This window comes from Atractosteus spatula, chromosome 8 (assembly GCF_055471065.1).
Source record: "Atractosteus spatula isolate fAtrSpa1 chromosome 8, fAtrSpa1.hap1, whole genome shotgun sequence".
In the NCBI taxonomy this organism is placed as follows: Eukaryota; Metazoa; Chordata; class Actinopteri; order Semionotiformes; family Lepisosteidae; genus Atractosteus; species Atractosteus spatula.
Window position 1 is genome coordinate 20,884,957 of NC_142713.1, and position 22,812 is coordinate 20,907,768.

At 33.3% G+C, this 22,812-nt stretch overlaps 1 protein-coding gene across 1 annotated transcript in view; it reads left to right on the top strand.

Moving 5' to 3' along the window:
* sema3ab (sema domain, immunoglobulin domain (Ig), short basic domain, secreted, (semaphorin) 3Ab) overlaps positions 1–19,425 on the top strand; it is a 75,578-nt gene extending 56,153 nt beyond the window's left edge. Inside the window, exons 7-17 of the mRNA XM_088923765.1 lie at positions 3,310–3,452; positions 5,135–5,249; positions 5,346–5,415; positions 6,398–6,542; positions 6,758–6,977; positions 7,426–7,517; positions 8,901–8,942; positions 10,634–10,791; positions 13,654–13,721; positions 15,497–15,642; positions 16,737–19,425. Coding sequence (XP_088779891.1) covers positions 3,310–3,452; positions 5,135–5,249; positions 5,346–5,415; positions 6,398–6,542; positions 6,758–6,977; positions 7,426–7,517; positions 8,901–8,942; positions 10,634–10,791; positions 13,654–13,721; positions 15,497–15,642; positions 16,737–17,192 — 1,655 coding nt within the window. The 3' untranslated portion in view covers positions 17,193–19,425. The remainder of the gene's footprint in view (positions 1–3,309; positions 3,453–5,134; positions 5,250–5,345; positions 5,416–6,397; positions 6,543–6,757; positions 6,978–7,425; positions 7,518–8,900; positions 8,943–10,633; positions 10,792–13,653; positions 13,722–15,496; positions 15,643–16,736) is intronic.
* The last annotated feature ends 3,387 nt before the right edge of the window (positions 19,426–22,812 follow it).

A 22,812-nucleotide genomic window follows, 5' to 3' on the forward strand; every position in this document is an offset into this window, starting at 1 on the left:
TGCTTGTTCAACGGCTGCTTGTTCAAACTGACAAGTTAGTTTAAACAATGCCTACCTTTTCTAAATCTAAATTTCTGTCCCTAGAATTCAAATGCTACGTGATGATCCATAATAGCATGTAACAGAAGAAATACTGTACCTACTGGCCTGGATTTACTCAGGTTTTATCACCATGTTTATGGCTATGTGTTGCATTTGCAATTTTCCAGTGAATGGGTATTACTCTGTCTTAAGTGACTATTGTAGGAATTGTATTAGCATTCTATGAGTAACCTCTATTGTTTCCTTAAGCAGAATTGGTGGAACACTATCAGGTCTTGCAGATCTGTTTACTTTAATAATGTCTCCTACTTGTAACACTTCTGACCCTTATACACTAATATTACTTAATATGTAATAATGTCTTTCCTCAGCCTGGGGCATGTCGTGGATTTTATTGTTTAAAAGTTTTCTGTTATCTTTGGGACTATTACTTCTTGCTTTGTTTGGTGTTGTATAACCGAAACAAAATATTCTTTATTTTAGTTTCCATTCTCTGTCGTGGCCTCCCTAATATGCCTTTTTATCTGTGCATGATATTACCTGTACTTGTGTTCTTTAACTGGATGCTTTTCATTTGTAGTTTCTACTTTATATACTGTACATACTCTGATATCACTAAATGAACAACAGAGAAGGGTTGTTGTTCAAAAAATAAGTCAGAAACTCCACCAATTGCCAGTATAATTGTCCATATGTTGTAATCTGTATTGCTTTTCAAAATTGAGTAAAATATTTTTGTGAAACTGCATCATAAAGTTACCTTTACTGGCACTCTTGATGACTGCAGCTTGGTTCATGATTCTTCCATGATATCCTGTTCCATCAGGAGCCATGTCCGTGTTATGTGTAAGTGACCCTTTAGGAAATGATTTTGTTCTTGCAAAAATTGATCACAATGGAGTTGATCACCAGCCCTACCTATTAATTATCTTTGGGAGTTTCTAGTGATGTTGGACAGATAGATCTTGATTGCCATACCCTGGCCATTTCTGTTAGCAGCATTCCCAAGATGTGATAACACTCCGGATTTGGTAAAAAGTACAAAAAAGGTTCTGATAAAACTTTCTAAATTCATTAAATTGATTTGCTGAATAGATTAGAGAGGGCTGTTGGTATTACTACAACTGCATCATCAGGGTTTTTTCTTATCTTACTGATTGCTCATTCTAAAAACCATTTGCATGTTGCTTCTCACAGGGCTTTGTTCTTGTTCCCAATGTTTTAATATTTATGTGTTACCTTTGTAAATATGGTATCAGGTTTTATTTCTTCTCTGATGACACCCAAGGTTCTATTTCTATATCTTATATATCTGCCTTTTCACAGTTTTGTTTACATCAGAACTCCATAAGTCAAAAGTTGATTTTGGTTCAGGCAGATAGGGTTTCCAGCTCTGTAACTGTGTTAACTTTAGTTTCCATCTAAACGCTCAGCTAAGAAATTTTGGAGTCATCGTTGCATTCAAGGCTCATGTTCTCAATATTGTTTAAGTGTCTTTTATTTTTGATCTTCTTTATTGCTTGTATTTTGTACATGGCACTCCTAGTCTGATGAGAGCAGCGAATGCAAACATTTGTCTTTTCCAGGCCTGGATATTGTATTACTCATAGTATTTATCATATTGTGTATCTTTTATTGTGAATTTGGAAGCTTAGTTAAAACTTAGTCATACTGTATGTACAGTATATCTATTTTCTCTTAGCTTCCACAAACACTGTTTCTATGTGTCACAACCTCTGCTCATAGACTATTTAGTTCAAGTAGGGACACCTGAAGAAGGCTTCACAGCCAAAACGTTGTGCTTCTTTTCTTTTCAGCATGGAATAAATCTTTACTTCTTCCTGATATACTACTTAAACCGGTTTATGAGTTAGGATTGTATAATTAATAACTACAGGTGGAAATTAATTTTGCTCTTCAGTAAAGTTACAGTACCAAAACAACATAGATTTAATAAACAGTTTGGCCTCACAATCTACAGTCTTTCTTTATGTTTTCTGGTATTTTTTACTTTCAATCTACATTCAGACTACATCCTGTACTTCAACTAATCACACCTTTGTATAATTTACAGTACATGTTCAGGTGGGTAGCTGCATCAGCATGCGTAGGCTGCAAAGGAACAAGTAATAGGTTTATTCCATGCTGAAAAAAAGAAGAAAGAGAGCACAACGTTTTGGCCGTGGAGCCTTCTTCAGGTGTGTCAAAACACCTCACACCTGAAGAAGGCTCCACGGCCGAAACGTTGTGTTCTCTTTCTTCTTTTTTTCAGCATGGAATAAACCTATTACTTGTTCATTTACAGTACATGTTAATGGTAATGGTTGTTACTAATGCACATATTGAACAAATAATATCTTTATTGTATTTGTATGAATTCTCATTTTAAGGCCATACAATAAGAAAATGAAGAAATTGTTTCCAATTTCTCCATAACACCTTTAATTGAAATCACAGATTCTTTAACATTTGTTTCATCCTGTTGGAAAATGAAGAGAAACAAATTATATCAAAACATATCAGACTTACTACTGTATGTAAAACATTTTTGCAATTTTCCTCAGCCTGAAGCTAGAATATGATGAAAAATAAAACAAAACAACTTTCCATTTATGTTTTTCAAAAAATCATTTTGTGCATTTTTCTGTGTTCTTGCCCAGAAGGCTTGAAACTTTTTTCCCCTCCAAGACAGCTTAGGCTATGACCTAACTGCCTTTTTCAATGCAGTATTCTAGGCCCCCAGTCTGTTAGATTCAAGAATAAGCCACTGAAAAATAAACAGGAAGAAGTTCATGTCTGTTCCAGAAATCTGAAAAGTTCATCAGCTTTAAAAATAAGCAGTACTAGTGTACAAACAGGTGCTTTGCATGATTATAGCCACGATGGAAACAAACTTTGACCCACCTGACAGTCAGAAATGACAGATTTCGTATTTGATAGCAGTTTTTTTGGTTTGCTGGAAACTTCTGAAGTATAATTGGTATATTAGTAACAGGCACTAATGCTAAATCCTGTGAAAATAATAAAACATGACCAGGGTTGCACTAAACATTCTTTCACATCTGTGATTTTCAATGGTACTGCACTATTCATAATTTGATTACTATACAGTACATATCAACACATTTATTTGTGTTAGTTCTAAGTTTTGATTTTGGGGGATAAAAATGTAGTCACTGTGCGCAAAAGAATTCTAATATCATTTTAAGAATGAATTTGCCTGATTTTTCTCACAATATGGATCGTTATATTGATATATCTTTTTAGATCCCAGATTTGTGAGTGTCCACCTGATTCCAGAGAGTGACAATCCTGAAGATGACAAAATTTACTTGTTCTTCAGAGAAAATGCAATGGATGGAGAGCACACTGGAAAGGCAACACATGCTAGGATTGGGCAGCTCTGTAAGGTAACAGCTTTTTTCACAATAACACAATTTCTACTTGTATAGAAGGAGGACTTGTATAGAAGTAGACTTTAACTCTTTATACAGGTACCACTTTAAAAGTACTGTAGGTATTTGGTTTTTCAATACGGTTTCTGTCCTTTTTTAATTTAACCTTGTGCTGTTATTCAATATGGTTCTTAAACCAGATTGCTTCTTTCAGTCCTACAGCTGACATAAAAGATATTGTAAGAATGCAGAAACCTTTCAAAATCCCTGCATTAATACAGTGTATAATCTTTGGCTTCATGAAGAATCTCTAAGCTGAAGAAACTGAACACCAGTACAGACCAGCCTATGCTGTTAAGTGAAGACCCACTCATCTTACACTGCAGCTGTGATTTAATTGCCAGCTGCTGATTTTGAACCTCCCTAGCAGTAAGAAAAAAAAACTTAAGGAATATGGTGTGAGCAAAATAAAATCTGCCTATAAAGTTTGTGGTTGTGCTTCTCAAGATTTTCATTGCAAAAAGTCATTTCATCTTGATTTTCCTCATCCACCTAACAAGATCTTTTCTTGCTAGAGATCAAAGTTTTATGAGTGCAAAATCAAGGTATAGGGATACGAGAGCATATTACATTCAGCAAAGGCCTCATAAAAATACCAAAGATTATCACTCTAAATACCCCATGAGTTCTTGGCACTCATTTATGTTTGAGGGGTGATTTTATACCCTGTAAAGGATATACTGTAAATTCATTCCAAATTTTAAGAATCGCTAGTATTTTGAAATGTCTTGTGGATGGATTCTTGTGGATGCCATGGATTCTTAAACCACAGTAATCCACAGTAAGAAAATATGCTGATTATGCAGGATGTGCATTTGTAATAAAAATAATTTGATTTGCCTAATATTGTTTGATGTGGAAAATAACAGTGTTGATTTTAATCAAACGTTTATTAGGATTTAAAGGTTTAATACAACTAGAGTAAATTTACATTTTCTTACATTCTATACATTTCCTTTTTGATTTAACTATTGTATGCCAAACCAGCATGTTTGATATATTCCTTTTATGATCTCTTACATACTGTATATTTAAAAATCAGTTAATAGTGAGATTGACTTCACTGGGTCTTTTTCCAGTGAATAATACACAGAAATAAGCAGTGTACTGAAAGCTCTAGCAGGTTCATACAGTAGCTTCTATCACCTAATTACTGTAGAACGTAAAGTGCACCATTATGCAAACATTTAATTAATCCTCCCAATTTGCATTTCTTTTAACTGACTAAATTAAAGTGACAGAATGCCTGTATTTAATTAAACAAACTGTGTATATTGTAGTAACTACATTTTCCTGAGAGTAAGAGTAAAGCAATTACGTTTTCTTTACAAAAAATATTTCATCCATTTGCACAAAAATGCCATTATCACAAAATTAATAGGATTTCGTTAAGGACAACATCTAATTAAATATAATTATATTTTAAATGATAGCATAAAACACATCAGAGGTGTGAAACTGTAGTATATGCAATAGTATTACTATTAAGTGTCCAACAGTTAAAATATTTAATCTATATAGAGGAAAATATTCACTATTATTATATAAGACAATAATAATATGCTTACTAGGCAAAAAATAATAATATTGGTTTACTGTGCATTAAAAACAAGTTAATTTATTTTATTTACTTACAGAATGACTTTGGAGGTCACAGAAGCCTTGTTAATAAATGGACCACCTTCCTGAAAGCGCGATTAATCTGTTCTGTACCAGGTTCCAATGGCATTGACACACACTTTGATGAATTACGTATGTATCAAGTCTTTATTATAATATACTGTAAATGATTTATCTGTATACTAGCATATACTGTATGTTTCTGAACTAATGTTTCATTGATTTCAGAGGATGTCTTTCTGATGAGCTCAAAGGATCCCAAAAATCCAATTATATATGCCGTTTTTACAACCTCCAGGTACCTGTCCATTTTGCTTGGATTGTTTGAAAGGCACACACATTTCCTGTGTTTTATCTTTAATAATAGAATCAGCCAAGATTTTTCTTTTCATTTTCAGAAATGCTGACCTAACAGTTTTTTTTTTGCAATTGTGCAATTGTCCTGCATCAGTACATTTCACAAATTGTTTCTAATACATTTACCTGCAGCTATTTCTTTGACCTCACTTTACCAGAAATGGAAAAAAAGAGATTATTTTAGCCATCTGTCAGCTCTAATAGCTGTACTCTTTATTCAAGTTTCAATCTGGCCTAAAGAAAATCTTGTTAACATGAAACACAAGTCTCCTCCTAGATACAGCCACTGCATTTACTAAGGATCAATGTACAGCATGTGCAACTGCACAACCAAGGGATACAGGAGCGATGTTGAATACTGCTGAAGTATTTATCAAAAAGTGAGACATAATAAGATATTTCTAAATGCATCAGGCTTACTCTTGTTGTATAATGTTTTTTATATTTGTTATAGAATGTTTTTCAAGATGCATGCTTCAATAATATTTTTAATTTTATTGAAAATTTTGAGAAAAGGTTGAATTAAATAATTTTAATAAGTAAGACAATTATTCCAAAATCACATTTGAAAAATAAATTTAATTTGACATTCATTTCCACAATTAAATTTAAAGTACCAACAAACAATGAAAAAGCTTTATTGACTTTCTCAATTTTAAGGTAAATTGCCTCTTGGTTGCTTGAATTTGCATTTTATTTCCAGAGATTTTGCAGCAGTTTCTGGCACAAACTGTTGATAATAATCAGTGGTTTAGTTAATTAAATAGTTACTAGGCAAATGTTAATACACTCATTTTTCACTCTGTCTTAATCAATATGTGGTGCTAATTGTATAAAGTAGGCAATTTATCAGCTAGATTAATCTTTCACTTAATTAAGTCTTACACTTAATGACTTTAATAGATTGATTGTATTTCCTTCAGCAACATCTTCAAGGGGTCAGCGGTGTGCATGTACAGCATGACTGATGTGCGGAGAGTGTTTTTAGGACCGTATGCCCACAGAGAAGGTCCCAACTATCAGTGGGTACCATTTCAGGGGAGGGTGCCATATCCACGCCCAGGGACTGTGAGTGCAAGACAGTATAAAACCTAATTTAATGCAGTTTTTTATTGCTTAATACAAAGATTAATGAAGTTAAATTACTAATATCTTATTAATGAGCTGTATAATGTTTTTAAATTGATTTTAAGCAGAAAGTTACATTGAATGTAATATATTTTCTTTTATTTGTGTGTTCAAATCCACATACAGTATATACAAAAATGACTTTTTTTTGGTAGTGTCCCAGCAAGACATTTGGAGGATTTTATTCAACCAAGGATCTTCCGGATGATGTCATAACTTTTGCAAGAAGTCACCCAGCCATGTACAACCCTGTTCATCCAATAAACAACCGGCCAATTATCATTAAGACCGATGTTGACTACCAATTAACTCAGATAGTTGTGGACAGAGTGGATGCAGAAGATGGACAATATGATGTCATGTTCATTGGAACAGGTGCTAATAATTGTATTAATACAAGCAAACAGCATACACTCTAAATTAATTAATTATACAATTTATTTAAGCAGAGCAGATTGTGATTGAAGTTTGTGTCTGGCAAATATTTTACAAAAAACAGAAGTTTGATCAGTCATTTAACAGTATATGTGATATATACAAAGTAAACACATTTGCTTTCTGTGATGAAATACCACCTTTAACAGATTAACACAAAAAGGAATAAAGCAGATTTAAGAAAGTCCTTGAAATGATCTACATTCAAGCCTGTACTACTCATGTTCTGCTACTCAACATTTTTTCCAAAGGCTTTCATCAACTTAACCACATCGATTGCATGATACGAATGAACGTACTAGTGTACACCTGATATTTAGAGACTTTATTCCATTCCTTTCATTTTGATATGGATCTATAAAACCCATGTATTTTTTATGTTTTGAAGATGTTGGCACAGTTCTGAAAGTTGTATCAATTCCTAAGGAGACCTGGCATGACTTGGAGGAAGTGCTACTGGAGGAAGTGACTGTTTTCAGAGTAAGTTTATTTTTTAAATAATGACTGTTAGCGAAGAACTCTTTTCACAATAATTCTGCTCAGCAGACTCAAATTCCTGATAATCTGCATTGGCTCCTACATGTTTACTTTTGCAGTTTGGACTACACTCAAAAGGACATACCATTCAAAAAATAACATTTCTTGCTTTAAGTAACTGAAAAGCAATGAGGGATGATGAGTGAAAAGGGCCTTATGTCATTACAATATGCAAGTCATGAAGGCTATAATGGGGATCCATTATGTGAGGTTTTGGGTCTTCTGGGTAAAAATAACATATTAAAAGTAGGACATGAAGCTCATTCTGATTCTTGTCAGAAAAGTTGGCTGTATGAGATCCTTGGATGAATTAGCTACTGAAAGAAAACATGTTAGGTGAGACAAATAGACTCATCGCAGTTGTAACTGTTCCTTCAAGCATGCACTGTTATTAAGAAATAAAACAGACAATCATAAGTATTATACAAAGCACACTGCAGTGAAGTTTCATCAGCTGGAAAGTATATTTCTGTGTATGTATTTGAAAATAGTGGCATGGAGATGAGTGATGCTGCCTCACAGTTCTCTGATTGTCCCTGTGTGCACTTGTGTGTGTACGTGCACCCTGTGATGGACTAGTGTCCCATTTAGTGTGTATTTTCAGGTTGCTTCTGGAGTGAGCAACATATATTATATATTAATTATACCTGTACTAACTTTAAAAAAACAAACAAACTTTATAGCATATATCCCTTCAGAACATGTCTTTTACATTTCAGCTAAGCTGTGAAATTTTAGGGCATGACTGCAGTAAATATCAATGCATCCAATTTCAATAACCACTTTGTCCAATTCAAGGTCAAGGTAAGCTAGAACATAAATCATCAGGCAATGCGAGACAGGTGCAATGAATTTTAAAAGTATATATATTTCCTTTTTTATTAGTATTGAAAGCTTTGTTTGTTTCATGTTAAAACAGACAAATCCCCAAATCCAGCAGCTTTAAAATAAGAAACAAAATTGCTATTAATAATTGAGAAATATGAGAGATTATTATACAGTATTTTTTTACATATAATGCCAAATTGAAAACTGATGTAATATACTGTACATTTCAGAGAAACAAAGGGAAGAAAATCATATTGGTTTGTGTGTGATCCATATGCATTAATTTAATTAGACTTTTCCACATTGGTATTAAAATACTTAATTCCATTTACTGGTAATATTATGTCAGAATGCAAACTTGTAAACACTTTAAAGGGAATGGAAAGGTCTCATTTACTTTTTTATATTAATAGCATCCGAGCAGCACTATATAAGTGTCATTAACACACAGAGTTTGTCTTTGAAAAATAAAGGATTTTGTTGTTTACCTCATTGCAGGAACCTACTGCCATTACAGCAATGGACATCTCAACAAAACAGGTAAGTTACGGGTTAATTGGAATGAATTAAATTACTGATGTCTGATCTAGGCCCTATATATAAAATGCATTCAAAAGAAATAACAAAAATATGAAAAATAATAGTGTAAAATTGCGGACCATGGAGCACAAAAATTGTCTTTTTAACATAAAGTATGTTCAGGAGGAGGGCAAATTCTAATGTTGCACTACCGTTCTCCTACAGATAAATACTTCCTGGCTGCACACAATTCTTTGCCCCCTCCACCCCAGCTTCACCATTGCAGCTGCCTCCCAGGTCATTCCTCAGAAGTGAGGGAGACTGGGACAGCACTGATTTTCGGCCAGCACTGTCACTTCCTCAGCCAGACAAGTTAACTCTGAAGTATTAAGTGCACTACTCCTTTATTTTCTTTGGCTTGTTTCATCATGGTTACAATTTGACTAAACTACTGTAGAAGCCACTTGTTGTCAGCAGACAGCTTGATAAGTTTTAATGATGCATAGCTTCTGACATACAAATGTACTGTTGGACAGATCTGTTTATGTTGTAAGCTCTACAAAGCAAAAGTGTCAGCAAACAGCTGTGAAACACTACAGATAAGATAAGGCCGAGCACATTGGTAATCAAAAAATGATTCACAGAAGTTCATGAAGAATAATAAATTCTGAAAACCTAAAAAAAATCTAGCAGAAGGGTTATTTCCTTTCCATCAGGAACGTGCCTTCCCAATCGCACAGAAAAACTAAGGAAGGGACTAAAGATGAAGAAATCATACTGTACTGTACATTTAGCAAAGAATTCCTTGAATTTAAATCTTGAATTTAAAATTTAATCTTGAGTTTGTATTTGTCTAAATTCAAAGATTTGAATTTAAATTCAATAATTTAAAGTTTTGAATATTTACTTAATAGTTTTACATTACATTATTTTTGGCATATTTTAGCTTTTCATTCTTTTCTAGTACTAATCAATCCTGTTAATGTAATGTATATCATGGTGTTGCAGTGGTTACTATTGTGGCATTGCAGTTCTGGGGTCCTGGATTCAATTCTGGACCTGGGATGCTATTTGTATGTTAGCATGAGTTTGTATTTGTTTTCTCTTGTTTGTGTGGGTTTCCACTGGGCGCTCTGATTTTTTTTAATCTGAAAAAAGAATTCTGGAAGAATTCCAACAGGAACCAAAAAAAATGGTCAGAGGCACAAACATGAAAAAAAATGATAGTTTTTATCTTATTAGATCAAAAATTGACTGTGCATTTTAAAACCAAAAATAAAGATCACAAATATAAATAAAGTAGAAGATACATTTGCCTCCTGAAATATGTTTAATAAACATTTTCATAAAACCCCTTTAATTTCTTTATACAAAGTATTGCATAACCGGCATTACTGGCTATGCATCTTATCTTACAGCATCTTATAGTTTTGCATTGTAAAATGCAGTTAATGTTGTGGAATTAAGAATTACTTCTTTAAATAAATGAAGCAAAAATATTTTAGAAATCCATGCGTCAGAAGTATGAGGTTTTATAATCTGTTCAAAATAGTGTAAAGACTCAAAACAAAAAAGGGAAATTTGTTTCTTGTATGAACTACAGACCACTGGAATACATTTTCTTGCATTCTCCTTTATTATTTATAAGGTTTGTAAAACTTAAATTTTGATTAAGGACATTTAAACACTAACTGAACTTTCTGCTTTTACAGCAACAGCTCTATCTTGGCTCAGCCATTGGAGTTTCACAGATGCCCTTGCACCGCTGTGATGTCTATGGGAAGGCGTGCGCAGAGTGTTGCTTAGCAAGAGACCCCTACTGTGCCTGGGATGGTACTGAATGTTCCCGATACTTCCCCACTGCAAAGAGGTACAACTGACTTGCTGAGTTCTGGAATCTAAACCAGGCTTGGTAATCAAAGGAATACATATTCAAACTGTGCTACAGGAGGTGCCAAATATCTTTACAAAATATTTGCTTAAACAGAGAAATGAGAAACAGACGATAGAGTCCTGCTAGAATGCAATAAAGAATGTTTATTAAAAAAAAATTAAGCAAAAGCTTAGTTTAAACAGAAAAGATTTAAGACAGGCGGGTCATTTTAACGCATTACCAAAGGTTCCTGTAACATTACAGATGCCATTTCAACATACTGCATGCACTGGTTTAAAAAGGTAGTAACCTATGTGTTTATTTATATTCAGCCACAGGCAATGGGTGGTAATGAAAAGGGTTTATTTTTAGACACCTGAAACCAACAGCTCCCGAAATTACCTCAACCTCAGTCTCCACTTGCTTTTTGGCTCTAACAGGAGAGAGAAAGCTATACTTACAGTACCCTTTTCCTAGTAGTTGCTACTTGCCAGGCACACTAGGCAACTTCTAGGCAACAATGAGTTATAGAACAGGAGTGATTTAAAAAGGTGGCCAAAGACCAAAGAACATAATCCAAACTTGCATTGTATAATTAGCACATAATGCGGGAACGTATCTAAGACATTAGCATAAACAGACAGTTTAATCTCCTGATTTTTTTCAGTAATAATTGTTTTTCATCCCATCTTTATTATTTCAAAACGTGAGTTTTAATCCATGCAGTTTACACTTGGACATGTCATGCAAATAGTTTTATGCATTACCATAAAATAAACAAAAATAGTTGCATTTAATCTTGTTTGATTTAAATGTAAAATGTAGAGTTTAAATCCCTTTTACATTTTACTTATTTTTTAGCTGTACGGATTATGACTGTATGTCTATTACATGCATATAATTAGCTAATTGAACTAAACGAAAACTGAACTACTAAAAAACACAAAAAATATACATGCTTCTTAGATCTACACAATGCCTCTTTGAGTATGCCAAAAGGGCTTTCAAAGCATAATGAAAACATTAAATGGGATTTTATTAGGCATTGCAAAGTACTTCAGATGTGTGTTCACATCTGAATATATTTCTTCAACTTGTTAAGAAACAAAAGACAGCTTTACAAGGGCAGATTTTGGTGATTTATTTAACAATGGTGGTGCTATGATCAATCAATCCCTGAATGTTCAAGTCTTTTAAATGATTAAAAAATGCTCATTAAGAAGCAGTTCTGGCTTTCATGGAACATCACCTCCTTTTAATTTGTCTAATAGAAAACAAAATCTCTGGTATTCCACACCTGTCAGAAAGTACAAATAAAAAATAAGCACATTAAAATCCATGCCACAGTTACTCCTACATCTGCATTGTTTAACATTCCAGACGTGTAAATCTTGTCACTTCACGGTGGATTATGGAGATTCTTTTAGATAAACTAATTTCCTCTTTTCCATAAGACATTTTTTTACCTTTTTAACACAGGCAAATCTGTTTTTCAGAAGATTTTCACATCCCAAGATGACTTTATAGAAAACGTCTGGCACTCAAGAGACACTCAATGTGTTGCTTGTTTTGCTACCAGGACAGTAACTGCATTCCAGACAAAAATAATTTGTCAGGAAATGTTTGAAAGCAATCTCTAGTTACTGGCATTGTTGTATAAAGTACCTGTACTGAAATCATTTAGAGCTAAAGGATGAAGGGCTTTTTTTCTGAAACATCAAGAACAAATATATGTTTTACTTATTTAAACTTTGTGTACAATAAAAAAATCTAAACAAACTAAACAACAAAAATTAAATAATACTTAACAATTGTATGCTTTCGGTTTTCTGCAGTGATTTCAAAGAAAATGACAAGAGAACCAAAACAGAACTACTGTACAGTATCTTTTCATAAGATTTATAAAAAGGAATCTTCTGCTTTTTTTCTCACTGAACATAAAAAAACAGTAAATATAGAACATATATTAAATATAATGTAAAAAAGAAACTTCTAAAGCCTACTTTGGCTTTCAGTTACACAAAATACATGAGCATGTTTCTCTTAAGAGAAGAAAATAATAGTAAAATCACACATGCAGGATGCACATCTGAGACAAGTGCTCCCTAAGGCTAAATCTTGAGGTACAATTTTGCAGCATGGAAAAGCAGAGCAGTATGTTTTATCATTAATATTACCCTTTGTAACAAAATTATATCTGGCATTTTACCTAAAGCGAACACACAAAAAAAAAGTTTGCCAGTATTTTAATTAAATGCCCTCCTACCAGTATGTGCTTCGTTGGGTTATTGATTTTAATGTCTGCTGCATGGCTTCGTGTTACTTTTGTTCCACAATGCTCTGTGACTTCTTGATGAGTGCAGTATTACCCTGTAAAAGAAGCCAGTAGCTCTGCTTCCATGTATTGATTGGATCATCGAACCTCTGCTACAATCTGCTAAAGTTACAAACTGGGTGAATTCATGGATGAAACAAACTAGAGAGAAGAAGCAAAGCATGGCATCCATTGACCTTGGATCTAAAATACATTATCAATTATTTGCTTTGTCAATAGGTTTCACTGTAGGCAATAAAGCAGTTGCAATTGATTCGTTTTTTCTATTGTACTTGTTTATTGTGGTATGTCCTTTCTGTCTCGCAAAAAAAAAAATGGATTGTAGCTAAAAACCTTCAAAGTTTACATTCTAAGACAGAATACCCTTGATCATACTACTGGACTGAACATCAGTTTTTGTATTTTGTAATTTGCAATTAGCAAGACAAAACAATGTGTTTGTAACATGAAAAAATAATCACAAATTAGTGTGATATGTCATTAGTATACCCATTAAATATTTAGTTTTTATCATTTGATTTCAGGCGAACGCGACGGCAAGACATCAGAAATGGGGATCCTCTCACACAGTGCTCAGATTTACAACATCATGGTAAGCAAGTGTCCTGAAAGTTCCCCTCTTTAGAAATGTTTGATTTTGACCCATTGTTACACAGGAAGAGGAAAATTAAGTCTATTGAGCAAGGCTTGATAAAGTTTTGTGTTTGCATATTGGATTAATCTGTTAATTTAATCTTTTATTATTCTGTATGTGTAGTTATACAGAAATGTTTGCTTAACATCTTAGTCATTTAAGGCTGTAGTTATGTTTTTCTCTTTCTTAATATTAGTATTAAGTATTAAACAAAAAGAGTCCTTCAAGTATCCTTGAAGACCTATGTATTAATTGAATTTTCATATTTTGTTTTAAGGAGACAAATAATTTTGAATACTTTTAAAAAGCTTTCTCAAATGCATCAATTTTTTTGTTTTGGTTTTATTAACTTTTATATTAATTATATTAATTGGCAGTCATCATGTGCAAGGAGACTCCTGAGTTTTCTACTTGTTAAGTATGCCCTTTATACAAATTCCCAACATGCTATATATATGCATATTCTTTCCTTATTGTCTATAAAAAAGAGAGTTTCCAGCCACCCACACTGTGCAGACCACACATTGATTTCTCATGAAAGGCTTGAGGATCAGCTTGTTTTGTAAACTAAAACTGACTGAGCACTAAAATGTGGCCTGGTACCTTAAAAATGGCATTCAAGATGACTGGAGCCTAGAAACAATAGAGAAGTGCATTTCTGGAATTTTAGTTTTTAGAATGGTGACAGCTAGCAGATCAAAAATCCACAGTAATTTAAGATTTAATCTAATCTAAATCTAATAGATTTAATCTAAAAGCTTCAGAATAACAGTATTTCTATTGTTTTATGAAGAATTGTAATGTTCTCTCTGCTACGGTTTTTCATATCTAGATGAGTAAAAGTCTTCTAAATGAACCTAATTTAAAGCTGTGGTTTAATCACAATCTGTAAACCTGAAACTGTGAACAGTTTCTCGTGTCTTTTAATATCTGACAAAGGGAATAGGTTTAGAAAACACCAGAAGACAATGTGTGCAAATCAAGGAAAAATATACAGTATATCTATTTGTAAGAAAACAATATACTTTGATTTTATTAAAAGGCTCTCTCAGCTTAACAGGTACTTGAAGTTACAGAGACTTGTCATAGATAAAGAGACATCCATGTTTTAATTCATATCTCTTATTTATGAATCAATAAAAAGCACAGACAAAATGTTAATGAAATACAGTGCAGCTATTAACCTTTAGCAAGGCAGCCATGTACAGTACTTAAATGTGGCACAAAGAGACCAGCAATTCCCTTTTTGACAAAGTACAGTACCTATTTCAGGAATTGTGAATAGTTTTGCAGGCATTGGTCAAGTATCACCTACATGTCTTCAGTAAGGTAACAATCACACTAACAAGGCCTTCCTAGAGATGTGTCTTTTTCTTTAATTCACAGAAGATGTATTTTAACACCAAAATCTTTGTCAATGTTCCTCACAAGAATCTATTACCTACCCTTATGGAAACAAGACAGTAATTCTGCTTCCTTGTACTCCCTCATGCATACTTTTATGACATAAATACACTTTACCACTATAGTCCATTGCACCAATTGTCTTAGACATAAGTCAAAAGGCAGAGTAAAAGAGTATGGATTTTAGAGCCAAGTAGCATTCATCCCTTTCACATTCTAACATAATTCTACCACATTCTAGCAGGGTCAGATATCTACTGTATGTACTGTACAGTCTAGAAAAAGTTACTAGAGATGTAATATGGAATTGTGTTTGTTTATTCTGGTAGATGACTTAAATGGCCAAGGGACACTGGAAGATAAGATTATTTATGGAGTGGAAAACAGCAGCACTTTCTTGGAGTGCAGTCCCAGATCACAGCGTTCTCTGATCTACTGGCAATTTCAGAAACAGAATGAGGATCAGAAAAATGAGGTAAATCAAATTTTCCTTTCTTAAACCACTTCAGATGTTCTTCTAAAATTTAAATTTGTATGATCACAATAACTATAATTGTAGCAATAGTTAGGCACATATTTCATTAAATAAACTTCACTTTGATTTGCCATTTTAAAATTAAATTTTATGATATGTGTATTTTACCTACAATATTATGTTTTTGACTAATGATTAAAACTTTGCTCCTCTCAGAAATATAGAGCACTGTTAAAAATGTTACTTACTTTGACAGCATGCCCTGAGTTTCAAAAGAGAAACATACACTGAAAATGGATTATAACCACATCTCAGGTATAGATCCATTACCCTGAATTTATGTAATTAGTCACCTGGGATCATCAAATATTTGTCTCTCACAATATTTCAGAAAAAAAGGTCAGCATGGGCTTAGGATTTTTCTAAAGCCAGACTTCTAGAATTTGCACAGAATTATTGTTTGTTTTTTCCTTCCTATTGTTACAAGATGCATTATGTTCTTTTTGTATATCTCTTGGTGTCAAGGGATTTGCAGTGGTAAGCTGGGATAAAACCTTATGTGAATGTGATGAAAATACATTAAGGGTACTATTAGTTTTAGAAAATGAAAAATGTTTGTGTTGGGTTTTTAAGCCTCAGTGGACATGATGTGAACATAAAACCTTTTTGAACCACTTTTACCGCTATGAGCATCCATCATTGATTATGATATTCTGTTAATATAAAATTCATTTGAACACCTGTACACCATCACATAACAATGGCAGTTGAAGCCTATAATGGCTATAATGGGGCGGAGTGGTGGTTCTGTGCCTGTGACTGGAAGGTTGCCGGTTCAAATCCCGCAGCCGGCAGAGGAATCCTACTCTGTTGGGCCCCTGAGCAAGGCCCTTAACCCCAACTGCTCCAGGGGCACTGTACAAAGGCTGACCCTGTGCTCTGACCCCAAGCTTCTCTCCCTGTCTGTGTCTTATGGAGAGCAAGCTGGGGTATGTGAAAAGACGAATTCCTAACGCAAGAAATTGTATAGGACTAATAAAGCAACATTATTTTTATTAATTTGCTTTAATGTTTTATTTCTATTCAAATTGCAGATAAAAACAGAGGAAAGATTCATAAGAACAGAGCAAGGCCTTCTTATTCGCAGCCTTCAGAAAAAAGATTCGGGAATCTACTACTGTCATGCTGTAGAACATGGATTCATACAGATTTTGGTCAAGGTCACGCTGGAGGTAATTGACACAGAACACCTGGAAGAGCTGCTTCATAAAGACGAAGAGGGTGAAAGCGTGAAGCCAAAGGAGGGCCATGGAATTGTCCCACCTAACCAGAAGGTCTGGTACAGAGACTTTATGTCCCTTATCAACCATCCCAACCTGAACACCATGGATGAATTTTGTGAGCAGGTGTGGAAAAGGGAACGGAAGCAACGCAGACAGAAAGCTGCCAATACCCAAGCACACACCAACAAATGGAAACATCTTCAAGAAAACAAGAAGGGCAGAAACAGGAGGACCCATGAAGTCGACAGGGCCCCAAGGAGTGTCTGATATAATAGTCACATTTTAAAGACTTCATCCAAGTAGACTTTTAAAGAAACTCAACTGGAAATGAATGCAATATAATCTTGATCTAAGTCATTGCATTGGTGAAGATGTTTACAATGATTCAATGGAAAGGATTGACAATACCACCATGTGTTCATACTGTACGTGAACCTTTTGACTGGTCTCCATAACAAAATGATGGAAACCAATAATTGGACTCGACTTTCTGTAAATATTCAACAGCAAGATCTATATTTGACATAACTTTTTTTTTGGTTTTTATTCATTTGATAGTTCAGCTGTTAGAGAAATGATTGCCATTTTCAAGACATGAGTAAAACTTAAAACTAACACCATTTAAAATGGATGGTAACTAACTATATTTTGAATCTGAAAAGAATGACCTGAGTGTAAGAGAAACTTCATCAAAGTGTTTTGGATCACATATGTAAAATCTCTGCATGTCTCATTTGAAACGTCAACACAAAGCTCTTTTGAAGTACTGAAAATGTTTGTGGAAATCCTCATTATTGAGTTTTAAAATTCTGGCTTGTTCTCAGATGGATCAAGACTTAAAATACTGGTCTACATATAAATTAAATTAGCATAAGCAAAAAACAATATTTTTATTTCTGATTGAAATGAAAAACATTTTTTGTTAAGAGCACTATATTTAAAAATAACTTTCATAGCTGATGATTTTAAGATCTCTGCAGAGTTGTTTTTCATAAAGCAATAGTTCGATGATGTCCGATTTATGAGTTAGTCTTTTTTAATAATTCAATTAAATAAGCTCTTCCGATTCTGATACATATTAAGCTTGTTGCAAAAGGAATGTTTTATTTTTTAATTCAACAGAGTTCTATCTTAAAAGTGTCTAACATAACATAGTTTAATTTGTATTCTAATGTCTATCAGTTTTCCCACAAATACTACTGTATCCCAAAGGGGACAAACTTTTACATTCTCTTACTTTTATTTTCATTTTGTTACTCTTATTTGAAGATGTTTTCTAACTTATTTTGGATAATATTTTAAAATTCTTTTGTGAGCTTTATAAAGTGAGACTTTAACAGGCCTTCAGCATGGACAAGTGGGTACAGTTTAACCCCAAAACATATACATCCATTTGTCTTTGAAAACCATACTGTGTGCATATATTGAACCAAACTATATCTGTACTTTTTTAAAACCTGTATATGTACTAGGATTGAATGTGATGATTTATTATAGTCTGAAAGAATCATTTATGAACAGCTACTCTACTAAACTCAAATACATAAGTGTCAGGGACACGGACCAACAAATACATTTTTAATTCATATTATTTTTGTATAAAATATAAATAGTGAAAGTAATTTGTTCAATAATATATATTTTAACTTACACAAGACACAATTATAGTGTGGCAATGGTTGTGCTTTCTGTAAAGGATTCTAAGACACCACTTTACTTTGCTGTTCCTGTGGATGGATTTCTGTGACGCACAAGGCTCCTTTCCCCTATGTTTAAATTTGATTGGATAGCTGAAAAGGAATCAGCAAACTGAGCTGCATATACATGTTAATAGTTTGAGTTCTCTTCAGTTCTACACTTCTAATGGGATTTTTGGTAATGCTTATCCCAAATATACAATAATAGAGCTTTTCGTAAGGGGGGCAAAATACTGGGCCATCAGTTCAAAAGTGTTGTGTTATGCAGGGGGAAGTGCAGAGAATTCTTTCAGTATGACAATTCTGCAATACAGATTCTGTTTTTGAAAGAAAACATAACAGGGGACTGAAACAAGCTTTGCAAGAAATTGTACAAGTATACTTTCACAAGGAAAATTGAGAAAAAATATTTCCAAAGTAGTGTTGTGTGCAGTTGGTGTTGCTAACAGAATGCCTGATAAATAGCATACATATTATTTATTATGTAAATTAATTCTTATACATATGCAACAGAAATATGAAGGGTACATTTAAATACAAAACCGAGCTCTTTAATTAATATAGATAAAATTAAGGAGAGTTTTCTTGTTAATACATTATTTTATTTAATCAAACACATATTGCATTGCATTCAATAATGGGACCACAGTGATCACATATAACACATAAGCATACAGTAGTGATCATTCAGAACTTGGCACATAAACAAGATGTTGTTTTAAAACAGTTTTTTAAGTATTTTACATTTTTGTTTAATACGGTAAGTATATAACCTATGATAAATAAACATTTTCCACAACAGCATGCTAGGCTCTTTTTGTTGACCATTGTTTTTGTTAAAAGAATATTTTACATTCTTTATTTCATTTACATTCTCCCACCATGTTAAACCTGAGATCTCAGTATTTTCCTGTTTAAAGTATACCCACAAATTTGAGAGGGTAATTTTTACTTCAAAACCCTTTTGAGCAACATCTGTAAATATATGGCCCAAAAAGACCAGATAAGGAATTGTATTTGTGACTAAATTCAATTAGGTTTTGCCAAACTGTTTCATTTTCAGAGGTAATGAACACACATGCACTCATTTTTTAAGTTTTCATGGTTTTCATCATTCACCTGGATATCTTAATGTTATTTGATCAATTCCACAAACTGCTTAGTTAAAACCATTAGCCCAGATCATGTTGATATTTAGAAAAAAACTCAGTAGAAACACTCCTTCACAATTAAAGCTCAGAAGCATAGAAAAAAGGCTACAAATAACAGGTCATTCAGCTCAGCTAGCCTATTTAATAGTAAGTAACTAATTGATCTGTGAATCGGGTCCAGCCTTTTCTTTAGAATAAGCGCCCTTTTTCTCAGTTTAAAAGGCACCTTCTTTATCACTTTCACTTGCAAACCCTGCTTTGTGTTTCACTTTTTTATTCAGAAGAAGTCCATTGGTTTAACTTTGGAAATGCTTTTGAGGATTATGAATACTTGGATCAGGTTCCCTCAAAATCTTCTGTTAAAGACTAAAAGGCTTCAGTTCTTTTGACCTGTCAGTGTAGGGCATGCTTTTAACACCAGTCTGCTATTCTCTGGACTAATTCCAGACCACCAAATATTTTTTGCAATGCAGTGACCAAAACTGTACACAATATTCTAAATAAGGTTTTACCAGTGCACTGTTCAGTTTTAACATAATGTTCCTTTTATTAAAATTCAATCTTAATTATCCAAAATTTCATCCCCCAACCATCAGCTATACCACTAATAATGCACCAACATTGCTAGCAGGAGGTGAATTTTTGTTTCTTTTGCACACAGTATTTTGTTTTACTTATACTGTAATTATGCACCATTGTTGGCACCACTCCTTTAAGACCTTATGGCCTGTCTGCCTGCTAACTGGGAATTAGCTTAGTGTTTTATTTACAGTTCACACTACGATGAGCTTCACCAGAATAAAAGACATGTTTTTAGTTTTGACCAAACCAAGATTTAGAAAATACACTTAACAAAAACAAAAGTCTTGTTAATACCAGTTAACCATATAAGAGTCCTGCACTGCTCATACTGCCAGGAAATAAATTAAATCTGAAAAAAAGTGTTACAGGTCTTATGACTGAAATGTCGTCAAATTCAAAGTCGCCTCCTACTGTTATTTTAAATCTGCAGACAGCCTACATGGTGGGATTGAAAACTGTGAAACCAATCGTGTGCGTCAGCTCAGAGCTAGCAGATCAGGATCAAGAGGATAGATGTCTAAATGACAACCATCTGAGCCGTATGTTCACCCACTTTGAGAACAAAAGCCAGTTGTTATTGCTAAACTGGAATGCAAAATACTAAAAACATAAATTGTGAACAGTGATAATAAAAAATCCTTAATCTGTCATAATAAATTGCTATACAAAGTGTAATGTTTATACACAATCCTTTGCTGGATTCCAGAACTCCTTGAATGCGTTTTTTGCAAGCAACATCTTTTAGAAATGTAAATCAGAAGAGCATACCAAAAGTTTTTTTTTTTAATCTAGAAGTAAAGACGTGTTTACATAGTTGGTCTGGATTCTTTACTTTAGTTGGTTAAACTTCATCATGCAAAATGAAATATTTGCTAGATTGCATATTGTATGCAAGATGATATGTACCCTTAAAAGTAGCTGTGAATTTTATGTAAAAGGAATCATGTCATGGTCCAAAAATAAAGAATAAAATACACTGTGTAAAAGTTGCATGTGAATGCTATTTTAATGCATCAATTTTTATATATCATTTAGAAACTATTAATGTTGTGTGTAACAGATCTACATTTTTGCATTATGCAGTACACATTAACCTGTTTTAAAGGTGTATATATTTTTTCCTTAGCTAAATTAAAGGTACAGTGTAAAGTACTGTCATCTTTAGGTACTATATTCTAATGTGTTGTATATCACTTTTCATCTGCTAATATACAACAATGTTCCCCACATTGAATAAAAACAGTTATTTAATATGTCAATGCAACTCAATACAGTATCCATCAGAAAGCATGGGTGTTTTCTTAAGAGCAATGCAATTACATGATAGCATTGCTCATTGCATTTCAGATGGTCTCTATGGAACTGAATGGAAGTATAATAAAAAAAAACTGCTGCTGTAAATTATTCTTTTTTGGCATGTACTCCAGTTGTTAAAATAAACATTTCTTCTAAAACCTGAGTTTTTTGTCTTTACTAAACTGTGCATACACTATTTTTAGCATAGTTAATGTGTTAATTAATAATAGGGAGAAAGATTTTAAACTAGGATTTTTGGTTTGATTAAATCTTCTTATAGAACACAGTAATTAAATCTAATATGCATCTGTAGAACATGATACCTTTAGTTGACTTTAGCCTGTTTAAATGTTTGATTTAAAGTCTTATTATTAGCATAAATGATTAAAACCTCAGTTTAGAATCAAATCTGAATATTCAATCTTTTTTCTAAAACTTACAAATAAAGACCTCCAACGCATATGGAAAATTAAAAAAAAGGAAATAATTGATCAAGATCAAGTCTGATAGTCCTTCTTTCTGGTAGGATTTCTTGATACAAATGTTTTTTTCTGAATGTGGAAATTGCCAAAAAAGTGTTTGAGACATCAGTGTCTTTGTCTGAGAACAAATGTGTTATTAAAGTACAGTAAAAGATTAAAAAAAAATATTTGTCACAGACACAAGTGAAATAGAATATATCACAAGATATATAGAACCAACTGCAGCACTAGTCAACAAATTGGTCATCAACTAGGGCAGCACTGTGTAGCCCTGTGTAGGGCTCTGGATTCCAGACCAGTGGGTCATTGGCTGCTGCTACACAGTTAGGCGCAGTAAGTACTGTAAGTCTCCAGATCAGCATTGTAAAAAGAGAAATTCAACTGACTTACCCTCTTAAATTAAGCAATTTGTTTTATTTTATTTCCTAAAATACACAAGAGAAAGCACCAACATGTGTTATTACATAAAACTTATAGGGAAGTCGGCCTGTTTGGTAGAACCTTATCTAGTCATTATTTTAAAGAAAGGCCACTGGTCTAATTATGAGTAATTGCAAAAAACAAATACCATTATTTAGTTAAAATTCAAAACTGGGCAGATGACACTGAAAGTAGACAAGTGCAGGTTTTTTCATATAAGCAGCAAAATCAAGCTAAATGGGAAACTCCAAACTTGAAG